The sequence below is a fragment of the Amaranthus tricolor genome, chromosome 8 (genome assembly GCF_026212465.1).
Source record: "Amaranthus tricolor cultivar Red isolate AtriRed21 chromosome 8, ASM2621246v1, whole genome shotgun sequence".
NCBI classification, from domain to species: domain Eukaryota; kingdom Viridiplantae; phylum Streptophyta; class Magnoliopsida; order Caryophyllales; family Amaranthaceae; genus Amaranthus; species Amaranthus tricolor.
The window spans coordinates 12,330,481-12,356,117 of record NC_080054.1 but is presented as its reverse complement, the minus strand read 5'-3'; the positions used below and the strand labels follow the sequence as shown (position 1 = coordinate 12,356,117).

Genomic DNA, 25,637 nt, shown 5'->3' with positions numbered 1-25,637 from the left:
ATGCAACTTAGCACGTAATTTCAAGAATATAAAAATTGTTTTTCGATTCTAACCTTTTCAACACATTAATATATACCAAATAGTGTTATGTGCCAAATTTCGTGGCATACAAACCAAGTTTGAACCACTTTATTTGAGAAAGTGTAGAAAACGCTTTAAAAACCTTTAAAATGTAACTTAGCACGAAATTTTAAGCATATGACTATTGTTTTGGATTCTAACCATTTCAACACAATAATATATACCAAATAGTGTTTTGTGCTATGTTTCATGACAAACAAACCAAGTTTGTACCACTTCATGCGAGAAAATGCCAAAATCGGTTAAAAAACCTAAAAAACGCAACTTATCACGTAATTTCAAGCATATGACTATTGTTTTGGATTCTAACCATTTCAACCCAATTATATATACCAAATAGTGTTATGTACCAAGTTTCGTGGATACAAACCAAGTTTGAACCACTTTATTCGAGAAAGTGCCAAAAACGCTTTAAAAACCTCAAAAATGCAACTTTGCATGCAATTTCAAGCATATGACTATTGTTTTGGATTCTAACCATTTCAACACAATATTATATACCAAATAGTGTTGTGTTCCTAATTTCGTGGAAAACAAACCAAGTTTAAACCACTTGATGCAAGAAAGTGCCTAAAATACTTCAAAACAATTAAAAACGCAATAAGTTTAAACCACCTGACCTGGCCCGAAAAATTGAGGGTTTGGGTGCCAAAATATGGCCCGATGGGCGGGTTTGGGCAGACAATAAGTGGCCCGATTTTTTTTGGGACGGGTTTGGGATTTGCTTTTGGCCCGCGGGCTGGCGCGGCCCGACCTGAAATTGTAGTTTACCTCCATATATTTCTGGAAGCTGGCTTTCGTCGATGTCGGCAAGCAGAGTAGAATTGCTGCAACTGGCTGAAAATTTCTGGGTGACGATGAGAGTAATGGCCAGCGTAAGAAAGAAGATTGAGAGGGAAGGTCTAATGTCAGGGAGTTGCTATAAAAGAGTTGTGTATTTCTTAGGGTTGTTTGGTTTTGAGGAGAGAGAGTGGAACATGAAGGAGTTAACATTTCTTCTGAGAAAAAAAGTAGTAGGTTTAATTAGAATAAGAGTCCTCGGTTTCTTTTTCTCCACAAAAACAATATGTTCAGAATTGCAATCACAAACCAAAGTGTTAATCACAAAGTATAGTTTGTTCTAAAAAAGTTTAGACATTTCCTCAAAGATCAATGACGAAAAGTCAACTTGAAATAACGTTTTTTTTTTAACAAAGTTAAGGTTACGCACATCTGATCCACAATAATTTGTGTTTTTAATTATCTATAAATAATATAAAATATAAGCCCGCATGCCCGCAAAAAGCCCGCAAGCCCGCATAGTACGGGTTTGGGCAGGAAGTTTTCGGCCCGCGATTTGGCCCGGCCCGCAGCAATGGGCTGATTTTTAACACTCGGCCCGGCCCGAACCAGACCCGGCCCGTTGTTTGATCAGGTCTATTTCAAGCATATGACTATTGTTTTCGATTCTAACCATTTCAGAACAATAATATATACTACCAAATAGTTTTATGTGCAAAGTTGCGTAGCAAACAAACCAAGTTTGAACCACTTTATGCGAAAAAGTGTCAAAAAGCTTAAATGAAACGTATTCCGAATTACTGTTTTCCATTTCGGATATATGGCTCTCGAACTAGATCCCATTTCTCCACGCACTTTCTTAATTATGCTTAAACGCACGAGAAAATTATAACTATTTATATAGCAATATATGTAATAATATTAATGTAATACTATTTTCATATATATAACACTTGAATAAAATTGGTTAAATTTATATAATTATGCATTCAACAAGGATTTGAATCTTATGTTGCGAGGCGGGCTTTGATCTTTATGTAAAGAATTGAATACGTGCTCGGTATTAGTCAAAGGACATATGACCAAAAGTATCCAATAGAAACTACAAACGCAAATTTAAAATCAAAAAATTAGAAAATATGTGAACTTAGATAAAAGTCAAAAAATAAGTTCAATTTCAAAAATAAAAACATAGTCTTCCACATATGGAGCCAGAATAAACGTGTGTTTAGATGCAAGTGAATTTTTCAAACTAGTCTCAACGTATGCTTTGACGTCATTTGGCACATTTATGCAATTAATACCCAAAATCGTTTCAGGACAAAACCATCCAATTTTTATTGGAGGTTCCAACAATTTAGCTCCTCATAAGCCGTACTAAACTCACGAATAAGAAAATTTTATCGGTAATTCAGTTACTAAACTCACGAATAAGATAATGAACATCACCTCATGTAGACATGGATAAGAGCTACATTCAAAATTTCTCCTCTTAAAAATTGCCCAATATCACTAGGACCGATAATTACTAAAGGATTTTCAGCAAAGTTGAATTGGTGCTTCTGCAGGGGTAGCATGATTGGGTCCTCCTTACACATGCGAGATGCACATGTGTGCAGCCATTTGTAATCTGGAGAGAGATCTTTTAGCTCCGCATTAGTCAAAATTGGATTGGTTGCCATCGACTTTGAACCAACCTTTAATGAGGAACCGATCTCTCTCTTAGAGCCTTTTGGACTCTTTTTCTTTTTGAATTTATACAATTTAATTAGTGTAAACATGCAATTAAAATAATAAAAATAAATAAGATACAAATGATTATTACCTTGGTAGTGAATTGGACCCAAGCATATGGCCACGTGACAAAACTACCTTGGGCGTCTAATAGCTTCTCAAGGCTCCACTCTGGCATTGGAACCGGGAGTGAGAAATCTTCAAACCCCTTTACAATAGTTTCTATAGTCGCACTTATGTGGCCACCTATAACAGGCGTGGAATGCACTGTTTGGCCCTCTTTGGTTGGCTGTGCCACACCATATGCAACCTCAGTTAAGTCGCCACCACTGGCCACACTTAACTGAGGAAGCAATAGAGAACAAGGAGTCACCTCCTGAAAATGGTGTCGTTTAGTATATTTAGTATCACAATATAAAAAAACACGTTGCAATTTAAATTAATAGGTGCTTATATATTAAAAAACTATGTACCTTTACCACAGGCTCGGGTGTTGGCTTAGGATTTTGAACAACGGAGTTAACAATCTCCAATGTAGAATTTTGAGCAACGGCGGTAATGGGCTCGACCGAAGCCTTAGGATTCCCATGTTGACTTTGCTGATCCTCGACAATCATATTTGCCAAGTCTACAATGGTTGCTCCCATCTTCTGCAAAATGAATGCAACTTTATCAAGAACGTCCTTCGTAATTTCCCTTCTGAGGGTCGCTACTTCTTCAGGTAGCGTCTTTTTGGATTGAGTAGCGACACACTCTTTCCTGAAGGCCTTCTTTAACCCCATGCGGACGCCTCCTATTCCCACTACCCGCCCTCTATGGTCTTTCCCTAAGACCATATGCAATGCATCAACATTGCCTCTAGGGGTGAACTCCCCCGTTGATTTTTTTTCCTTCCAGCTATCTGTTCAAATAAAAAGTGACATATATAATAAGTAGTTTAAGTAATTCAAAGCTAAAAAATACAAAACAAATCAAGCATATAATTAATAATTTCAAAACTCACCACAGCATTAGAACCCTTCTTCGTTCCCGAATCAGTAATGGTAAATTTACCACTTGAATCTCGGGAATGAAGTCTGCAGTACCAATCTCGCACCCGATCTCCAGCCGTAGATGAGGTCGTTGGACTGTGATTGGGGTATAAACCCGCATCCACCCACTCTTTTCGGGCCTCATCGTACGTTTTTAAGCCCAGGCGATGGTTAAACTTCCTTTTGCTTGTTAAGAAGCTTTACCACGCTTTTCCTAATTAATCAATAGAAATCAAATGTTATATATTAGTTTAATGATTGAATCAAAAGAAGTAAAATTAAATCAAAAGCTATAATATCATGGAATACTTACGACTTCGGTGGGAGTTATTTTTTGGCAACAAACGCTTCCCATTCATTCTTCGGTATATGACCCCATATTTTATAGGGCATCTTTGAAGGTGCTTAATCTCCACCTTCGTTTTCGGTTTTGACCTTCTTGGTCTTACGGGCACGTTTCTTGGTGATTCAGCCAGTTACAAGCTTGGATTTGAAATCCCTGAATAATTCAGCAACAGCTGAAAGAAATACATTCTTCTTCTCTTCATCGTTCTCAATGTGAAAAAGATTCTACAAAAGAAAAATTATATTTATTAGTGTCAATTAAATTAAATTTAAAATGAAACTAAATGAATAAAAATAATAAATTTGCTTACCACAGTATCATCCCATAGAGAGTTCTTCAAACCTCGTTCCATGCGTACAATATGGAAATCTTACGAATACATATGCCGATTTGTTTTCCATATTGCCTACGCCTTTTGCCACAGGGTAGAGTTACAAGCTTGGATTTGAAATCCCTGAATAATTCAGCAACAGCTGAAAGAAATACATTCTTCTTCTCTTCATCGTTCTCAATGTGAAAAAGATTCTACAAAAGAAAAATTATATTTATTAGTGTCAATTAAATTAAATTTAAAATGAAACTAAATGAATAAAAATAATAAATTTGCTTACCACAGTATCATCCCATAGAGAGTTCTTCAAACCTCGTTCCATGCGTACAATATGGAAATCTTACGAATACATATGCCGATTTGTTTTCCATATTGCCTACGCCTTTTGCCACAGGGTAGACCCCATGCATTGTATTCCAAGTGCATGCATTCTGTGACTTTAAGGCTTTTCGTAGGACCTAGTCCTTTCTCTTCTTAGAACCAACGCTAGTAGTGGTAGTGGGAGCATCCATTGGTACTATTTCTATCTTTCGAGGGATATGGTAGGGCGTTTTCAGCCATATACTCGTGTCTAACAAATGGGTCGTCATTATCTTTGTCACCCCTCTCTTCAAAGTCATGATCATCATCAATTATGTCCTTCTCCATCTCGGGATCATAGTCCTTATCCGACTCACTATGATGCTCATTATCTGAAGTCTTAATCTCGGGGACAATTTCATCTCTGAAAAGGTGCATTGTAGATGAGTACCTGAATGAGTATGAATATAAATATTTTCGAACAACATAGGACGTAATTTCAATTCTAAAAATTTCAACACAATAATATATACCAAATAGTGTTGTGTGCCAAGTTTCGTGCAAAACAAATAAAGTTTGAACCACTTTATGCGAGAAAGTGCCAAAAACGCTTAAAAACCTCAAAAACGCAACTTAGCACGTAATATCAAGCATATGAGTATTGTTTTGGATTCTAACCATTTCAACACAATAATATATACAACATAGTGTTGTGTGCCAAGTTTCATGCAAAGCAAACCAAGTTTGAACTACTTTATGCGAGAAAGTGCCAAAATTGCTTTAAAAACATTAAAAACGCAACTTAAAACGTAATATCAAGCATATGACTATTGTTTTCGATTATAACCATTTCAACACAATAGTATATACCAAATTATGTTGTGTGCCAAGTTTCATGAATTCAACAAAATTAATAATCACTTTTTAACATATATACTTAACCCTAATTAACCTGAATTAACCCTATATAACCTTTATATTATTTAAAGTATTCAAATTATGTTTAATTGCAAAACATATATAACCAAAAAAAAACCATTTTTTAACCAAATACACATAAATCAAAATAATGAAGAAACTGATAATATACAACTACATACATAAGTAAATTATTCACACTCAAATATACAACTACATACATTAGTATATTATTCACATTCAATCTACCCTAAAAATCCTTAAATCAAAATTATTCACATTCAAATATACAAATACATACATGAGTAAATTGTTCACATCCAAATATGCAATACACACCTTGGTAAATAGATATGATAATGTTGTTTTTACAATTTGATTTTGCAACCTACAATGAAAAACAAAATCAAAATTAGTATAAACAAAAGTAAATCCCTAAAACAAAATGAAGCTTGAAGAACATAAATTAAGCTTGAAAAAATTATACCTTGAAGAAGAACAAGACTAAGCCCTAATTTCGTGGGTTTTTGAAGGAAGCAACAATGTTGGGTTTCAAATGTTAAAGAAGAAGAAAAAGAATGAAAATAGTGGGTTTAGGTTGAAATGTTCGTGGGTTTAAGAAGAAGTACCACAGACAGAAGACAATGTAGAACAAGAAGAAGACAATGGCGTGATAATGGCGGAAGAAGAAGAAGAATCATAGACAGTAGAGGAAAGACAATGGCGGAATTTTGTGGGTTTATACTCAAAGAAGAAGAAGAAGAAGAAGACTTGAAGGCTATAGAACAGTACGTAAAATAAGAAGAAAAAGCAGGTTTTTTGTATTAGGATGAACATACAGTAGCATATAATAACACAAAAAGGCGGAATTTTTTTTTTTTAAATAAGGGGTATATGCTGTGGTTCCAAGAAAACCGCAGCATATAATGTGTTATATGCTGCGATTCCAAAACAACCGCAACATATAATGTGTTAGATGCTGCGGTTTTCTTGGAACCGCAGCATATACCCATTATTTTTTGGGAAATTATCAATGGTGCCCTTGTATTATTGAAAAATTACAATGGTACCCAACTGCATTTCAGTGGTACCCCCCAATTGTATGGTAATTACAACCGTGACATTAATGATGTTATTTCCGTTAAATGTCCGTTAACTTTTGAAATTAACATAACCATGGTTAGTTTGTAATTGTTTAAATACCCAGCATCCATTAAAAACCCAATTCTTGTTTGTGTTATTGGTATAACATTAAAAACCCAAAATCCCAAAAACCCAGATCAAATAACACAAAGAAGATGAGCCATGACTAAGACTATTAAGAGTTCGAGCTGAGCTATCAACGACATTGTTCCCCACCATCGAAGAAACTGAATTGTCCGATACATCCCTTGAAAAAGCAATAGATTGCCCAACTGTAGCTGCTGAAGCACGAGCAGCCATGGTTTTCCTCTCCTCATTCATATTAGAGGAGTCTGTGGCAGCAGCAGATCCTGCTTTCCCATCTTCTGGATTTATTAAAGCAATTGCAAAGTAGGCGGAGTTATTAAAGCAAAGTTGGGAGAATGGAAGGGCATTGCAAAGTTCTGCCCATAGACACTCGTGTTTTTCCGGGTACGACTATCAGCAGAAGAAGGGTTATCCTCACTGCCCATTTCATGATGTAGCTGAGAAGTCCGAGCTTTGGTAGTGGCTTGAAAATTCTGCAAGCCTTGGTTCAGATTCCCAGCACTAGGTATATTGCTTCTATGGGGCCGGATCTGTTGACTCTGCATATGCTTCTGGGAAGATGAGGATGAAGTAGAAAGGCTAGCATTCTGTTGACTTTGCTACTGTATTGGCAAAGACTGAGAAGACGGTGCACCTTGTTGCAGTTGTGAAGGATGAAGCATTTGTGAAGAGTAAAAAGAACCGTCGAAGAATGACATTGCTTGAGGATGAGAACCCCCCCCCCATATAAGGAAGTACGGGTTAGGAGGGAAAAGGAAGAGGGAAGCAAATGAATCACAGACAAACCATGGTTGGTTTTTAATGACATTTAACGGAAAATTCATCATTAATGTCACGGTTGTAATTACCATACAATTGGGGGGTACCACTGAAATGTAGTTGGGTACCATTGTAATTTTTCAATACTACAAGGGCACCATTGATAATTTCCCTTATTTTTTTCCCTCGTTTTTCAATCTATTATAAGATGCGGCTTTGAAAGAACCGAAGCATATGTCACGCAGCATATGAAGTTTTTTCCACTAGCGCTACATGAGGAACAATTCTTCTATCAAGGTCCATGGAAAAGGGAAAGTTGAACTCATGTTTACTTCGGAAAATCTCTTAGTATTAAGAGATGTATACAATGCTCCCGATATTATTAGGAATCTTGCCTCGGGTTCTGTATTGAATTGATTGGGCTACAGCTAGTATTTGAAGCCAATGGATTTATAATTTCAAAAGAAAACTTAATTTTAGGCCGTGCCTACTTAGAATGTAATTTATTTAAGCTTTCTCTTGTATGTAAGAACTTTGTGTACAATGTTGATGTTTCTAGCAATATATTTGATGATTTCCATTATCTTTGGTATTTAAGATTTACATGTGAATTTTGATAAAGTTTCATTTATGTCTAAATTGCTTATTGTACACAAAATTCTCATAATTATAAAACATGCATGTTGAAAAAAAATCACTAGAACAACATTTAAAAGTGTTGTAAGAAAATGTAAAATTTAGATTTGCTACATAGTAATTTATGTGATTTCCATAGTACACCATCTTTAGGCAATAAAAAGTATGTGATTACTTTTATTGATAATTATTCCAAGTTTTGTTATGTGTACTTGTTGCATGCAAAAGATGAAGCACTTAATTCTTTTAAGATTAACAAAAATGAAGTAGAATTACAAGTTAGGTGTAAACTTAAAAGGCTTAAAACCGATAACGAAGGAGGAAACAATGATCCCTCTTATTTCCAATCTATGAGCATAATTCATGAGACAACCGAAAGATATGCACCATAATAAAATGGTGTGGCCGAGATGAAGAATCGAACTCTTCAAGAGATGGTGAATTCCATGTTATCCTACTCTAGTTTGAGTAAAGAATATTGGGGTGAAGCAATGTTAACGGCATGTCACATTCTTAATCGGGTTCCAACAAGAACCAATAGAGAAACTCCTTATTAAATTTAGTACAAAAGAAAACCAAACTTAAGTTATCTTTACGTTTGGGGTTATAGGTCCATAGTAAGAGTGTCCGGCAACAAGAGAAAGAAACTTGGTGAATGAGGTTTAGAATGCGTCTTTATAGGTTATGCTCAAAAGAACAAAATCACTACATATCATACATTCAATCATTGAGTCAAGGGATACTATTTTTGGGTTCCATATTATTTTAATGTGGAATGAGACCCAATGACTTTTAGTGATGCAATGGCATCACATGATAGTGCCTTTTGGAAAGAGGCAATTGATGATGAGATGCAATCCATTAAGGAAAATAATTCTTGGGTATTAGATCTTGTACCAACTTTTAAAACTATTGGTTGCAATTGGATCTTACGTAAGAAGATGAAGATTGATAGAACTATTGATAAGTTCAAGGTCCGTTTAGTGGCAGAATTCTTTAGACAAAAGCTTGGTATTAATCATTTCGATACATATGCACCCGTTACAAGGACAACCACAATCAAGTTGTTGGCAGCTTTGGCTATGTTCTATCATTTAGAGATCCATCAAATAGATGTGAAAACCGCATTCTTGTATGGTGAGCTAGATGAAGAGGTATACATTAAGCAGCCCGAAGCCTTTGTTTTGAAAGGACAAGAGATCAAGGTGTGTAAACTTGTTAAGTCATTGTATGGACTTAAACAAGCACCAAATCAATGGCATCAAAAGCTTGATGCAACTATATTGTCCTTTAGATTCAAGTTGAACGAGCAGATAAATGTGTTTATAGCAAGTTTGATAACCAAGGAAATGGAGTTATCATTTGTTTATACGTGGATGACATGCTCATCTTTGGTACTAGTTTAGTACATATCCAAGAAACAAAGGAATTTTTGTCTAAATCCTTCCAAATGAAGGATATGGGGGAGGTCGATGTAACAGGCTCAAATTTCTTAATCTTAATCTTCCGATTAATTATTCCGAAATTGTTTTTTCGAATTCCTAATCCTTTGGTTATCTAATTCAAATCACCTTTAATTCCTTAACCTTATTTCTTCTAAATATTAAACTATATATATATATATATATATATATATATATATATATATATATATATATATATATATATATATATATATATATATATATAAATATATATATATATATATATATATATATATATAAATATATATATATATATATATATATATATATATATATAAATATATATATATATATATATATATATTCTTAAATTTCTTTATAAGCACAAAAATATTATTTTATTATTTTATACTACGAAAAGTAAAATTTTAATATTATATTTACCGTGTTATTAAAACGTTACGTTTCAATTTTGTTTCCTTAAACTAACTTTACTAATTATCATTTTAACCTTACAACTTTGATTTAATTATTTTATACCTAAAAATTAACTATATTTTTCTTATTTACTTTAAGTATAGTTTTAACCAAAATTTTCTAAGTAAACTATCATATTTTCATAATCAAACCTTAATCATACTTTCCCATTAATCTAAAACATTTCACTAGTATAAACAAGAACAAAAATTTGATGAACCAAAATCCTTTCTACATCAATCCATAATGTTCATCACTTACACAAGCTATCACCATTTCCTTACACAAGTTAACCTTCTTCTACACTCCAAACTCTTACACATCCACTTACACACTCCAACTCTTACACATTTACTTACACACTTTAAATCACTTACACAAGTTAACCTTCTTTTTCATACAATCTTATTAACTAAAAGGTTGGCCAAAACCCATTATAAATACCTCTCCTTAGCCATGAGATCACTTGCACCCCCATCATCAAATCTTTCTACCATTATTTCTTATATCTTCACTTCATTAACATCTTACTAACTTTATACCCTTATTATTTGTTGAAGAATCAAATGAAGATGGAGCTTGATCTTATCACTTCTTAAGCCAATAATCATCAACTTTTAAAAAGTCAAGTATTATCTTTTGGAGCTTGGATATCATTTTTCTTTTGGGTAATTGAAGATCTTCTTCTTTGAAGCTTGGAGCCTTGAAGACTTTCTCTTTTAGAGTTTATTTTTTAAGTTCTTATTTTCCTATTATTATTCTCTTACTTGGTTTAGCACCACCTTTGGAGGAAAATGGTACACATTTTCTTAACTCTCTCGTTATGTGATATTTATTTATGGTTACTTGTAAAAGCATGATCAACATGATTTTATTTTAGTCATTTAAACTTTACATGGTAATATTAAAGTCATATCCAGTTTAGTGATATTTTCGTCAAAACAATAATACTTTTGGAACACTCGAAATAAAAAGTCATATATATATGGAAATTTTTTATTAATATGATAATATAAATATATATGAATTTTACTAGTTAAATAAATTTATGTGTTTAAAATGATTCCATATCATCTTGGTGTTTTGATAAATTTTTAATCGGTTTATTGGTAAAATAGTCAAAAAAATTTGTTACAATGCTTAGCGTTGTTTTTCTCGAAAACTCATTTCATTTAGATTTTGGACCCTTAATAACTTGTCGGATTATTTTTTTATAGTTATGATAGATCCGTTTTACTATTTTATTGATTATTTGATAAAATACGTTATTAATATTGAGAGGATTGAAATGCGGTGTAAAATCCCGGCATGGACCGGCATGTAAAATCCCGGCGTCCGTGTTAGCCGGCACGTAAAATACGGTGTCAGACAGGGGGTCTGAGAAAAACCCATCCTGTGAAGTCTCGAGCATAACAGTATTGAGAGGAGTGACGAGTCCCACCACAGTTAGGGTTTAGGACTACGGTCCTCACCTAACGAGACCCTTACATATATCAGTTGTCATTATAGTTGTGATCTTGTGATGTGCTATGAGGGTAAAGTTATGAGGATTAATTGAATTTGATTAAATAAGCATTAAGGTTACCAAGTATTTAGTAGCAGTAATGAACTTCTGCAAGTATTGAGTATGTAACTTAGTGGCTTAGTAAAGGTCAATAATAAGTAATAGCCTTCTATATTGTGCTTGATGATTATTCTGTAAGCATGATTTAACTATCGCATCATAAGCTTGTTGAGAAAATTGTACTCGGCTTTATCGCTGACCGATTTAATCGGTTGTCATCCGTATTATGGATGACAGTATTTTGCAGGAAAATTTAGCTCAGGTTTCGATCCAGGCCGCAACTTTAATTATTCAATCGAGGACTTATGTAGCAGGAGCAGCACTCTCGATACATAATTAACATTAATAATTATACTTAAGATAAATAATGCGGAAGTGTAAAACGCCGAACTGCTAAAAACCATTTAAACTAAAATCTTTCAAAACATAAGTAAAAAAAATATATCTTACAACTGAGAAAATATAAAATAACGTTTACTTAAATACGATAAAAAAAAACATAAGTACAATATAGTCATCAAGTAAAATCATTGAAGCTAAGTCCTCGATAGAATAATTAAAGTTGCGGCCTGGATTGAAACCTGAGCTAAATTTTTCTGCAAACGACTGTCATCTATAATACGGATGACAGCCGATTAAATCGGTCAGCGATAAAGCCGAGTACAATTTTCTCAACAAGCTTATGATGCGATAGTTAAATCATGCTTACAAAATAATCATCAAGCACAATATAGAAGGTTATTACTCATTATTGACCTTTACTAAGCCATTAAGTTACATTCTCAATACTTGCAGAAGTTCATTACTGCTACTAAATACTTGGTAACCTTAATGCTTATTTAATCAAATTCAACTAAGCCTCATAACTTTACCATCATAGCACATCACAAGATCACAACAATAATGACAACTGATATATGTAAGGGTCTGGTTAGGTGAGGACCGTAGTCCTAAACCCTAACTGTGGTAGGAGTCGTCACTCCTCTCAATACTGTTATGCTCGAGAATTCATAGGATGGGTTTGTCTCGGACCCCCTGTCTGACATCACATTTTACGTGCCGGCTAACACGGACCCCGGGATTTTACATGCCGGTCCATGGTTCGACATTACCTTACTATCAGAGTCATACAATCAATATCATGCAATATCAAACAAGACTCTAAAACAAATTACTAGTATCTAATAAATTAATATTAATTAAATAACAAATTTTCGTAGCTATACTAAGATTCCTGAGGTTAAACTAAGTCATTATTATGTCATAAATAATCATAAAAGTCAAGAGTAATATTAATAACGTATTTTATCAAATAATCAGTAAAATAGTAAAACGGATCTATCATAACTAAAAAAAACATAATCCGACAAGTTATTAAAGGCCCAAAATCTAAATGAAATGAGTTTTCGAGAAAAACAACGCTAAGCATTTTAACAAATTTGTTTGACTATATTACCAATAAACCGATTAATAATTTATCAAAACACCAAGATGATATGGAATTATTTTAAAGACATAAGTTTGTTTAACTAGTAAAATTTATATATATCTATATTATCATATTAATCAAAGATTTTCATATATATGACTTTTTTTTTTCGAGTGTCCAAAAAGTATTATTGTTTTGACGAAAATACCACTTAACTGGATATGAGTTTAATATTACCATGTAAAGTTTAAATGATTAAAAAAAATCATGTTGATCATACTTTTATATTATGGAGTAACCATAAATAAATATCACATAACGAGAGAGTTAAGAAAATGTGTACCATTTTCCTCCGAAGGTGGTGCTAAACCAAGTAAGAGAATAATAATAAGAAAATAAGAACTCAAAGAAATAAGCTCCAAAAGAGAAAGTCTTCAAGGTTCCAAGCTTCAAATAAGTAGATCTTCAATTACCCAAAAGAAAATGATATCCAAGCTCCAAAAGATAATACTTGACTTTTTAAAAGTTGATGATTATTGGCTTAAGAAGTGATAAGATCAAGCTCCATCTTCATTTGATTCTTCAACAAATAAAAAGGCTATAAAGTTAGTAAGATGTTAATGAAGTGAAGATATAAGAAAGAATGGTAGAAAGATTTGATGATAGGGGTGCAAGTGATCTCATGGCTAAGGAGGGGTATTTATAATGGGTTTTGGGCAAGTTTTTAGTTCATAAGATTGTATGAAAAAGAAGTTTAACTTGTGTAAGTGATTTAGAGTGTGTAAGTGAATGTGTAAGAGTTGGAGTGTGTAAGTGATGAACATTATGGATTGATGTAGAAAGGATTTTGGTTTATCAAATTTTTGTTCTAGTTTATACTAGTGAAATTGTTTTAGATTAATGGGAAAGTATGATTAAGGTTTGATTATGAAAATATGATAGTTATTTAGAAAATTTTTGTTAAAACTATACTTAAAGTCAATAAGGAAAATATAGTTAATTTTTAGGTATAAAATAATTAAATCTAAGTTGTAAGGTTAAAATGATGAGTAGTAAAGTTAGTTTAAGGAAACGAAATTGAAACGTAACGTTTTAATAAAACCGTAAATATAATATTAAAATTTTACTTTTCGTAGTATAAAATAATAAAATAATATTTTAGTGCTTATAAAGAAATTTAAGAATATATATACATAAATTTTTTTTTTAAAGTTTAATATTTGGAAGAAATTACAAAAATCGGAATAAGGTTTAGGAATTAAAGGTGATTTGAATTAGATAACCAAATGATTAGGAATTCGAAAAGAAATTTCGGAATAATTAATCGGAAGATTAAGATTAAGAAATTTGAGCCTGTTACAACTTAACTGCATTGATTTTACTTGATAACTTTGATGACTATATTGTACTTATGTTTTTTTTCGTATTTAAGTAAACCTTATTTTATATTTTCTCAGTTGTAAGATATATTTTTTTTAACTTATGTTTTGAACAGTTTTAGTTTAAATGGTTTTTAGCAGTTCGGCGTTTTACACTTCCACATTATTTATCTTAAGTATAATTATTAATGTTAATTATGTATCGAGAGTGCCGCTCCTGCTACAGTCGATGTGATCTTAGGCATTAAGATCATTAGACATGATGGTCATATTAAGCTATGTCAATCTCAATATGTTGAGAAAGTGCTTAATATGTTTAAAATGAAAGACACAAACCCAGTCTCAAGTCCCATTGAATAAGGTATGAAATTTGCCAAACATACTGGAATTAATTTCTCGATTGGAGTATGCAAAGGTCATTGGATCTTTGATGTATGCTATAACATGTATAAGCAACCCGGGTCTCCATCATTAGATGGCGATAAGAAGAGTATTATGATACTTGAAAGGTACCATAGATTATGGTATCACTTATAATGGTGAACCTCCTATTTTAAAAGGTTATTCCAATGCTAGTTGGATCACTAATGAAGAGGATAACTCTTCCACTAGTGGTTGGGTGTTTGTTTGTGGAAAATGTGTTATTTCATGGGCTTTCAAGAAACAAATGGTTATAGTTGATTCCACTATGTTCGCAGCATTCATAGCGCGTGCCTCGACAGCGAGTGAACCGGAGTGGTTAAGGAATCTCATGTTTGAGATACCTTTGTCGCGAAAGCCAATATCACTGGTGGCAATTCACGTGGATTGCACAAGTGTACAATGGTAAGTCTCATCATAATTGTCTTAGGCACAATCTAGTGTAAGATCTTATCACGCATGGGGTCATAACTCTTAGCTATCTGAAAACTAAGTTTAATTTGGCCAATTTTTTCACATGAGTAAGGTTTCAATTAAACAAGCGTCGACTAAGAACGAATTATGTCAATAAATTTCTAAGGAAATTCCCAATTCAAAACAAGTAGCATTGTGTCTTGGATTCAATGTGGTAAAATCGTTTTAGTTTTGAAAGCAACAAGGATGAATGACCCATAGTTGCTTTGGAGCGTGATGACAAGGTAGTCGTCTAATAAAGTTTTCACGGTCAAGGGTTTAAGAGCTCTTGGTGATATCCAGTCATCGGGATATGTTTAACATAGTGAGAGCCTACCTATGTAAGTTTGAAGTTTTGGCAGCTTCAAGTAGTCAAGATTGGCATATTCGACTATGATAAACTTATGAATAGATTTTAACACGACCCTATATAACGTGTCAAGGTAAATGACTATTTTCTATTGGTTTTTTGTGTATTAAACCTTTAAGTGGTTGGATGGGCTAGTTGATTCAATCTGTAGCGACATCATTCGAGTTCGATCACTTGTGAAGAGTTATATACTAAGTGTTAATTCAATTCGTCGGGACATTAGCACTAACGCATGAAACGGGATTATTTACTTAATTTTGTAAAAGAAGAAGGAGATCTAATTATACTCTAAATGGTGGAGGATTATTGAATGCCTTAAAAGGAGATCTAATTTTTGTGTATTAAACTTATAATAGTAGTAGGACAAATATGATATAAAAAGCAAGTCCAAATAAATGCCTTAAAAGGAAAATCGCAAAAAAGAGACAGAAGAAAACGACGACTCGTCACTCCCATAGGCGATGTGTGACGAGTCGTCGCTAGTTGCTGTATATACTTTATGGGACAGAACCAAAGGCGAGTCGACGTTTTCGGTGACAACTTATCGCATGCTACTGTTCTGTTATTTTCGCATTTTTGTTGGTTATGTTTGGTTTATTAGTTATTGGTTGTTGATTCTAAACATAACAACAGATGATTAACTTCTAATTAGAGGTTAATTATGATGATAGAACATATTTGATTCATTGATGAGCTTTGGTGATCAATCTATGGTTTCATAGTAAGGCATTGGTAGATACTCCACTCTATAAATAGAAGGAGTATGCTAAGGGACAATCCATCCTATTCTCTTATCTTTTCTTATTTCTTCCTAAGAATATCTCATTGTTCTTGTTCTTCTTTACATGAAATTATATTAAAATAGTAACTAACTTTTGTCTTTACTATTGCAATCTCCATTATGCTAGAAAATTGTTGTGTAGATTGTATCTCATTTTGAATTTCATCATCATCTCAAGCACCTTTGTGGGAGAAATATCACAATAGGAAAGTGTATTAACGCCTTCTACAAATATCAAGTTTTCGAGTGACTACATTTCATTGTCACAGCTATATCTTCGTTGCTTCTTTGGTGAATTAGAAGAGTTCAAGGCCATCAACAAAGGGATTACAAATAATGTAGATTTCTATCTTGTAACACATTTGTAATGTAACATTATTGTAATACATATTGATAATAAATATGTGTTTATAGATTACAAACGAAACGTAGAGAGTAATATCTTTAGATTATAAATGAAATTAAGGATAAAGAGTAAGATCAGAAATAGTCTTGTATAAATCATAACAAAAAATATAAATAACATTTGGAGAAAATCTAATATTCACACTATAATTTATCAAAAGAAAATGAAGTAAGATTATTTACTTGTTTTATAGAAAAAAAAATTGGACTTAAGATAATATTATTTTATACACAATAACCAAGTATTAAAAGCACAAATAGTATTAGTTGTTTCAAAATATGTAAACTAATAACTAATGACCTCTAATTTGCTATGTCTTTTTTAAAATTTGACTTCCGTTTGTATATTGTCTAGTTGATAACAAGTTTAGTTAAGGATCAATTATCAACTACAGCCTTGAAGTTTAGTCATTTTAGATTAAATAGCCTCGAAGTGTTTTTTTTACAAACAATAGCCTTCAAATTACCAAACACGACATTGATACAGCTACTTCACTTGATGACTTGCTAAATGACAGTTAAACAAGATAAATGAATTTTGACTTTCAATTAAATTCATTAATCTAATCTAATTACCCAATTACCCCCAACTAAACCCTTCTTTCCCAACCTCTCTTTACCCCTCCCAAATCACCACCATTCCCCCACCCCAACAGCATCACCACAACCGCCACCACCATTAAAGCTCCTCCATTACTAACAATCCCTTAAAAAATCTCTCCATATTCTTCATTCAACCCTCCACCATAACCTCTCACTCTCTCACCTATCTCCTCTCCCATTCTTCTCCACCGTTGCAATCATTTTGAAAAATTGGTGACAAAAAATCATCAACTTCAATAACAAAACCTTCAAATAACTCGACAAAATAGCAAAAACAAATCGATTAATCAAACCTAAGAGTGAAAGTTTGGTTTTTGGTTTGGATTCGATACAAATCCAAATCAAACCGAATAAAATTCGGTTTTGGTATTTTAAGTCCAAATCCAAATCATAATATTTATAATCCAAATTGAACAGAACCAAATTTTAAAATATCAATCCAAATTGAACCAATTAGACTGAATTGCACTGATTTGTATATTTTGCATCGAAAATCAAATTTGCATGTATTGTTTCAAACCTATTCTTTCTAAAGCTCCTAAATAGATATTAATAATTTTAGGGTTTTTAATTTGAACAAGTAAAAAACTTTTAACAAAAATTTTTAAAAATAAGGGCAAAAATTCAAACATATGGAAGATATAACATACCTTTAACATTTTGATTTTTTCGATTTTTCGATTTTGTTGGACCTAGACCGGGTCCAAACCGAACACTAAATTATAATTAAAATTCATTCCAAATCAAACCAAATTTAAAATATAGTCAAACCAAATTACTTATTCAATTTGGTTTTTTTCGGTATTCAGTTTTTCACCAAATTACTTACACCTCTCCTCAAACCCCAAAACTTCAAATTTATAGTGCCCATAAATTCAATTCGGAATTAAAAAATTGCACCAAATTCTAAATCATTATGAAATGAGATGAACACAATCATACAGCAAAGGGCATAAAAGAAAAGCTTCAAAAGAACAATGACAACAATCACATAAAAAATAACATTTGAGTTAATAGGTAAAAAGAAATACATTAAAATTGCAAAAATCAACAACTCAAAAATAAAAGAAAAGTGAATTGACCAAAAAACAACTCAAAATAAAGTGATGGGTATGAAGCTGTGCTTAGAAGAGATCCATTTGAGATATTTGTGAGAGATAAAAATGGAGGTAATTAAACATGTAATTTTAATGAAAAACAATTACCAAGTCTGAAAGATCTAAATTCTTGAGTTACAATTTCTTCAATTTTCAAGATTTCGTCATTTGCCAAAAATCTTTGAGGAAGCTTTTTCCTCCTCTTTCAAAATGACCTACTTGAAGGAAGTGAAACTAAGGACGACTAACAGGTAAAGGGTTTATAATTAGAAATAGGTAATTGATGAGAGAATCTCAAATTTGCTTCATTAAAGGAGGGGTTTTAAAACAACCCATCAAAATGAATTTGAAATTTTCTTCAACCGTAGAATTTAAACAAATTTTTAAGGGGTTTTAATAACAATCCATCAAAGGTAAAAAGCTCAACACCTCTTGTTATGAGGTCAAATAAATAAATTCATAATTTATTTAGTCAAATCCTAAATTACCCACCTTGTTCCACTAACTTCCTAAAATAACTATTCACTACTCACCATTACCTACCAGTACCATCCATCATGGTCTCCCTTAATTCACTAATTAACCTCCATTCCACCATTATAAATACATTCTACAAAACTCATTTACCTCGAAGCTTATATATTCCTACAGCTACTCCACAAAAATACACCGTCTTCCAACTTATAATCTATAGTTAACCAAATATTTCTCCAATTGATTTGAACTCATCCTACAATATGTTAATCTTGTATTCATTTAATATCATACATAAATTGATTTCTATTTCTCGATCTTACTTGAGTGCCGGAAGGGTTTTCGGAAAATTACCCCGTGCAAGACTAACGTTGTATTGCAGGATTTGAGATCTCATCAGCGGAAGGATCATAAGCACTTTCTGTATATTAACAATTGTCCCCAATTACAACTTATATCCAGGAATTTTAAATGTCTTTTACACTTCCTTGTTTCATTACCAAAACAGTTTGGTGTCATTTGTGGGGATAAATACATAAAAGTCATGGCTTTTCCTAATAAATATATGAAAAAAATTTGCGTAAGGATACCCAATTTTATGGCATATAACTGTCTCATCATTTTTTTCATCCGGTGTGTATAAGTCAAGAACTGTAATGGAGTAATGATTCGGAGTGTGTGTTATAACTTTTGCTGGTTAAATTTATAAAAAACATCCAAGTTAATAATCGAATCGTCCTTTGAAATCTTCTTGCATTAGGAGCAACCGAAGTGAAATAACCGTCTTGGGGCATTATTGCATTTTTAATATACATTAGGATGGTAAGAACATCATACCAATCTTTATTTTATGTTCAGCTATTATACTTTATAATTATACCATTGACCCTTTTCATCCCTCTCAGTTCCTAAGAAATTAGGGTGGGTCCCCCATAACTAAGCAATTAACAAGGACACTCAGATCACCAATTTTATTTTTATTCTAGTAAAAGAGTAAAACTATATACTCCCAAGTCCCAACTGCCAATTTTCCACGAAAATTCCATGAAAACAAATCAAATTTTTATTCATGTCCTACTAAATTCAAGAAAGTTGTTTGGATGCCGATGATATTGCCAATTGTGTTGTTTCTATGTTGCTTAATGTGCTCTGTAAAGTCTCGTCCGATAACCGTTTTATTCGATTTGGGTTTTAAGGTTCGAATTCCTGTATTTCTTTTGGGTTTTATATTGTAAACAAAAGTGTAGAACTATTGAAGGAATTAGATTTAGGTTTGTCATCCATTGAACCAAATTTTCCATAATCTTCTTTAACCAAGAATCCAAGCATGAAACTGGGAATTCCCGGCCCGCAGAATGATTTCCTCGCTTTCACTTTCGTCCGTTGTAATCAGATATGATCGAGTTGACATAAAATAATTACATGTAATCAAATTATAAAGTTGTGGTTATTGTTTATTATGATCAATGTCGGATGGTCTAAAAAAAATCAGTTCCCATGTTGAAGGTCGGTTTGATCCACCTTCGTAAAACGTTTCCAAACCAACTTCAAATCACTATAAAATTTAGTCCTAATGTTGAAGTTCGGTTTGATGCACTATTTAAAGGATCAAATGACCCGTAGAACGTTTCCAAACTAATTTCAACTAAGTGGTTTCGGTCTGAAAAATCAATCCAAATATTGCCCAGTTCAATGTATTGGCTGGATTCAGGTATGATCTGACAGTGGTTCTAACTATCTACATCAGATTCCCGAAAAACTACCTACATTCAATGTATTGGCTGGATCCGGGTATAATCTGACAGTGGTTCGAATTATCTACATCGGACCCCCGGAAAATCTACCTACATTGACTGTGTTGGCTGGATCCGAGTATGATCTGACAGTGGTTCAAACCATCCACCTGCCAAAGAACAACCTTACGTGACTCGATTCATGAAGAAAAATCATCACCATCATCTTCTAATGAAATACTACATAAAGGATGCAAATCTTTGACTAGTATTGCCAAGTGAAGAATATATTGTATTAACCTGATGATGATCATATGATTATTTTTTCTTTTGAAGGATTCATCTAGCATGATTCCCTATCTAAGTCCTAAGTGCTTGACTGCTGGGTCATATCATCATATCAGGCTTAAATGCTGAATCATCATATCAGGCTCAAATGCCAAATCATCATATCAAGCTCTAAGGCTGAATCATCAAAAGTGGCCCAAAGGCCAAATATTTATAATTCTTGGGGCTTCCACCAAGCATGGACCCACCGAGGCAAGAGTTTAAAGTTTATTATATTCGAACCTAATTGTATAGTTTCTTCCGAACATTTAATTGGTTCACATCACAAGTATGTTTGTTTTCTGCATAAAGACTGAAGCCCTCGCTACATTAAATTCCCTCCTCTATTACTCTTTATGTGTGGGGCTAATGTTATGGGGTCCAATAAATAAACCCGTAATATATTTAATCAAACCCTAAACCACCCACCTTGTCCACTAACTTCCTAAAATAACTACCCACTACTCATCATTACCTACCACTACCACCCATCATGGCCATGATATCTCTTAATTCACTAATTAACCTCCATTCTACCATTATAAGTACATTCAACAAAACTCATTTACCTCGAAACTTTTATATTCCTACCGTTGCTCCGCAAAAATATATCGCCCTCCTACTTACAATCTATACTTAACAAAATATCCTTCAATTGATCTGAACTCATCCTACAATCCGTTAATCTTGAATTCATTCAATATCATACATTCATTGAAATCTATTTCCTGACCTGACTTGAGCGTTAGAGGGGTTTTCGAGAAATCAGCCCCAAGCATGACTAACGTTGTATTGCAAGATTTGAGATCTCATCAACGGAAGGATCATAAGTACTTTAAGTATACTAACAGTTGTTCCTAATTACACCTTATATCCAGGTATTTTAAATGTCTTTTGCACTTCCTCGTTTCATTACCGAAAAATCTTACCTTTGATGGGTTTTTATTAAAGGACGGGTTTTAATGGTGGTGATAGTGGTGGTGGGGTGGGAGAATTGTGGTGATTGGGAAGGAGTAGAGAGAGATTGGAGAAGAAGGGTTTAATTTGGGGTAATTGTGTAATTAGGTTAGATTAATGAATTTTTAATTGAAAGTCAAAGGTCATTCACCTTAGTCAACGGTCATTTAACAAGTCATCCGATGAATTGGCTGTATCGATGTCTTATTTGGTAATTTGAAAGATGTTGCTTGTAAAAAATTTTTAAAAAAATTAAAAAATGAAAATAAAATAAAATAAACAACTTCGATGCTGTTTATTATAAAATAACTAAACTTCAAAGCTATAGATGAAAATTAATCCTTTAAGAAATAAAAAGTTATAACAAATACTGGTGTTTAAATTTTTATCTCAATTTATATTGATTTAAAATATGAAATTATCACAAGTGGCTCAAAATTTACGAGATGGATCCGAAATTGTTTACTTTACCATTTGAATAAAATAAGGTAAGCTCTCATTAGAGGTGATCAACGTGTCAAGTCAGGTCAAAATTTTAATGGGCCACATGGGGTTAGGTCATGTCAAATGTTAAACGGGCCACGGCGAGTCAAAACTCGTTTAAATCCACCCACTTCGACTCGTTTTGAAAAGTTCATAAAATAATTTTTTTTATCTACTTTATAGATCATTGGATCGATCCACTTATGTATATAATTATAGCATATAAAATCTAATAAAAAATAATAAAATTTTTTTCGTAACCAATTCCTATAATTGTCCGGCCCGGCCCTACCAGACCCTTCAAACCAAAGCCCGCTAATGACCCGCTCCATTATTAATCCAGCCGCTAATAACTCGTGAAAATGTGACCTAACCTTTAACCCGTCAATTCGACCCATCCTGTTGAATAGCTGTAGTTCTCACCTGTCGAAGTAAAATAGGAATACCCGCCAGAGTAATGAATTGATGAGAGGATTTACGTTAAAACACAGTCTAAAAGTCTTTTTAGGAAGTACTAAAAAAAGTGAGTAAAGTTAATTAAAATTGAATAAATTGACAGGTATGCCAGGCTGGAAGACATGGTTTTAGAGCTAAACAAGTAGCAGCACAGTTGAGCTGAGCTTATAAATTAGAAATTAGAATCTCATCATTCTTGTAATTAGCAAATGTCGGGAACAAAATTAATTCTCTCTCAACCACTTCTAATTTAATCACTCTTTTGACGGCAACATGATATGTTGCCAACTTTATTACTTAGAAGTATTACTTATTAGGGGACAACTTCACAGCAATCAACGCTTTTATTGAGCACCGCCTTTAGTCCCATGTTCAACTCCGTATTTCCCGCCATAACCACCTTCTCATTTATTAATTCGGCTCTCATAACATGAAACTTCATATCTTTATGTACTACTTTTGCAAATATTTAGAAGCAATGTTCTATTCTAATTAAGGTTTTCATAACTCATAATTTATATGAACATTTATGTTTAATATTTACTCCTACTCTTTAATTTATACACCTTTTGTTTTTTTTCAAACGTTTTATTTGCTTTTTGATTACCATTCATCAATCATTTTTAATTTGTAATTTATTTTTAATTTATTTTACAAATTAAAACACAGTGAAATAAAATTTTATTTGATTCATCTCAATATAAATATATAAAAATCTATTTTTTATAATTTATAATTATGGACAAATGGAGATAATAAAAATTTAATTAATGCATTAACAAACGTGTAAAAATCAAATGAAATGTTTAAAAAAACAGAGCGAGTATATCTTTCATCCATTTATCATATCAAAACCCTATCTTTCATTTCAGTTTAACTGAAACACTTTTCTTAAAAACTCTTGCATGAAACGGAAGAAGAAAAGATTTTTAAATTAGACGTATGACATTAGATTATTCAAATAGACGGAGGTAAATTAATGAGTTTGGAAATTGAACTCAGTAGAAAAGCCATCTATAGGAACAATACTCTTATTGATTTTCATCAAGTAAATCAAAATCAGGAAAATTAGTAATGTGTTGGAAAAATTGGTACAAGCACTAGATACACATCTTGTATATAATTATTTATAATTCAAACATAAAATTAAAAAATAGGTAAAATATTATTATCACAATGAAAGAAATATTAAAGAGGTTTTATTGATTATGCCCCTCTACATTTGATGTAGAAGAGATCAAGTATCAATATTGATACAACCAAATAAAAAGCCGACCAAAAAATTATAGGATTATAGATTTTACACAAACACTACTATTAAATATTAAGTATTAATCATTAGACTAAGGGAATGAGCGAATAGAGGCTATGACTTTGCTACACTTCTAAATGACTATAACACAGAAAGAAGAAAATATTATAACCCTCTTACTTTAAACCCTGACTTTATTATGTCGACCAACTCCATGGGCATAAGATTACACCCACTCATGAAGCTAATTAAACTTAAATGTGTTTTTGGTTATTGGATGTCACAATAAAACTGCAAACAAAAAGCTGCAGTTTATCCGGCGATCAAAACCCCAAATTTTTTTTATTTTCTTCACACATCTAATACTAATTCTAGCATCATAAGAAATAAAGATTCCCCACTTAAAACACCCAAGAACGAGGGGTATTTCAGTAGGTCCACTCTTGGGGTAGCTGTATGTCAATATGAGTCACCGGTGTCGTTGTCGATGTCATTGTCGTTGTCTTACCGGAGTTCCGTCGGTGGTTATTTAACTGAGATTGTGAACCTTTCCCGCTTTTTGACTTGTTACTAGTATTCCCATCTACAAACCAACAATTACCATAAATTTGCATCAAGTTCGGATCAGATTTGATTGTTTCACATTCTTTTTCAGTTACAAGTTGCAACTGGCACCACCAAAATATATTTTTCCCATATTCATCTTAGAACACGCAATTAAGTTCCGTATTACACAATAAAAATATTAACGAAACATTTAGCATATTTATTGTTGAGTGGTCAAACTATATAATGTTTGTGTTTAGTAAATTAATTAGTTTAAACATTAATCGAGGTAGAGCAAAAATTAATAAATTTTTTGAGGCCATGTGCAATTTAAAAATTATGATATTTTTCTAATAATTTTATATCTTTTAACACTTAATATATACTATGTAATTTAATATTGAAGCCTTAATTTTTCAGGGTAAGACCATATGCAGTCGAACTATTTAACATATTAAACATACATTATTGATTATTTTTATTATAAAACAGCTATTTTACAACAAATTGTTGCATGTTCAACTTCAAAAATATCAATTGGTCAAATCAGTATTAATCAAACCAATTACTCTTATCGTGAATCAGCTGTTTGCAATGCACACAATTGAAGGACGTCAAATTGGTACATCTTTCTCTTTCATTGGGGTAGTAGAAAACTTAAGCTCTCAACTGTTGGAATCTGATTGGAACAGAGGAATACTAAATATCATCAATTCATAGAAGCTTTTGTACTCCTACTAAAGATTCCCAACTAAATTGGACCACTCCCTTAACAGTTGAACATACCCACCAAAAATTAACCAACCCTTATGACATCATATCATGTAGGAATATCAATTTTCAATTTAGCAAAAAAGGTTG

At 32.6% G+C, this 25,637-nt stretch overlaps 1 protein-coding gene across 2 annotated transcripts in view; it reads right to left on the bottom strand.

Moving 5' to 3' along the window:
• Positions 1-24,111: 24,111 nt before the first annotated feature.
• The window catches only part of LOC130820997 (uncharacterized), a 3,183-nt gene continuing 1,657 nt past the window's right edge, over positions 24,112-25,637 (bottom strand). For both annotated transcript variants that reach the window (XM_057686587.1, XM_057686586.1), the window contains exon 4: positions 24,112-24,813. In XM_057686587.1, coding sequence (XP_057542570.1) covers positions 24,659-24,813 — 155 coding nt within the window. In that variant the 3' untranslated portion in view covers positions 24,112-24,658. The remainder of the gene's footprint in view (positions 24,814-25,637) is intronic.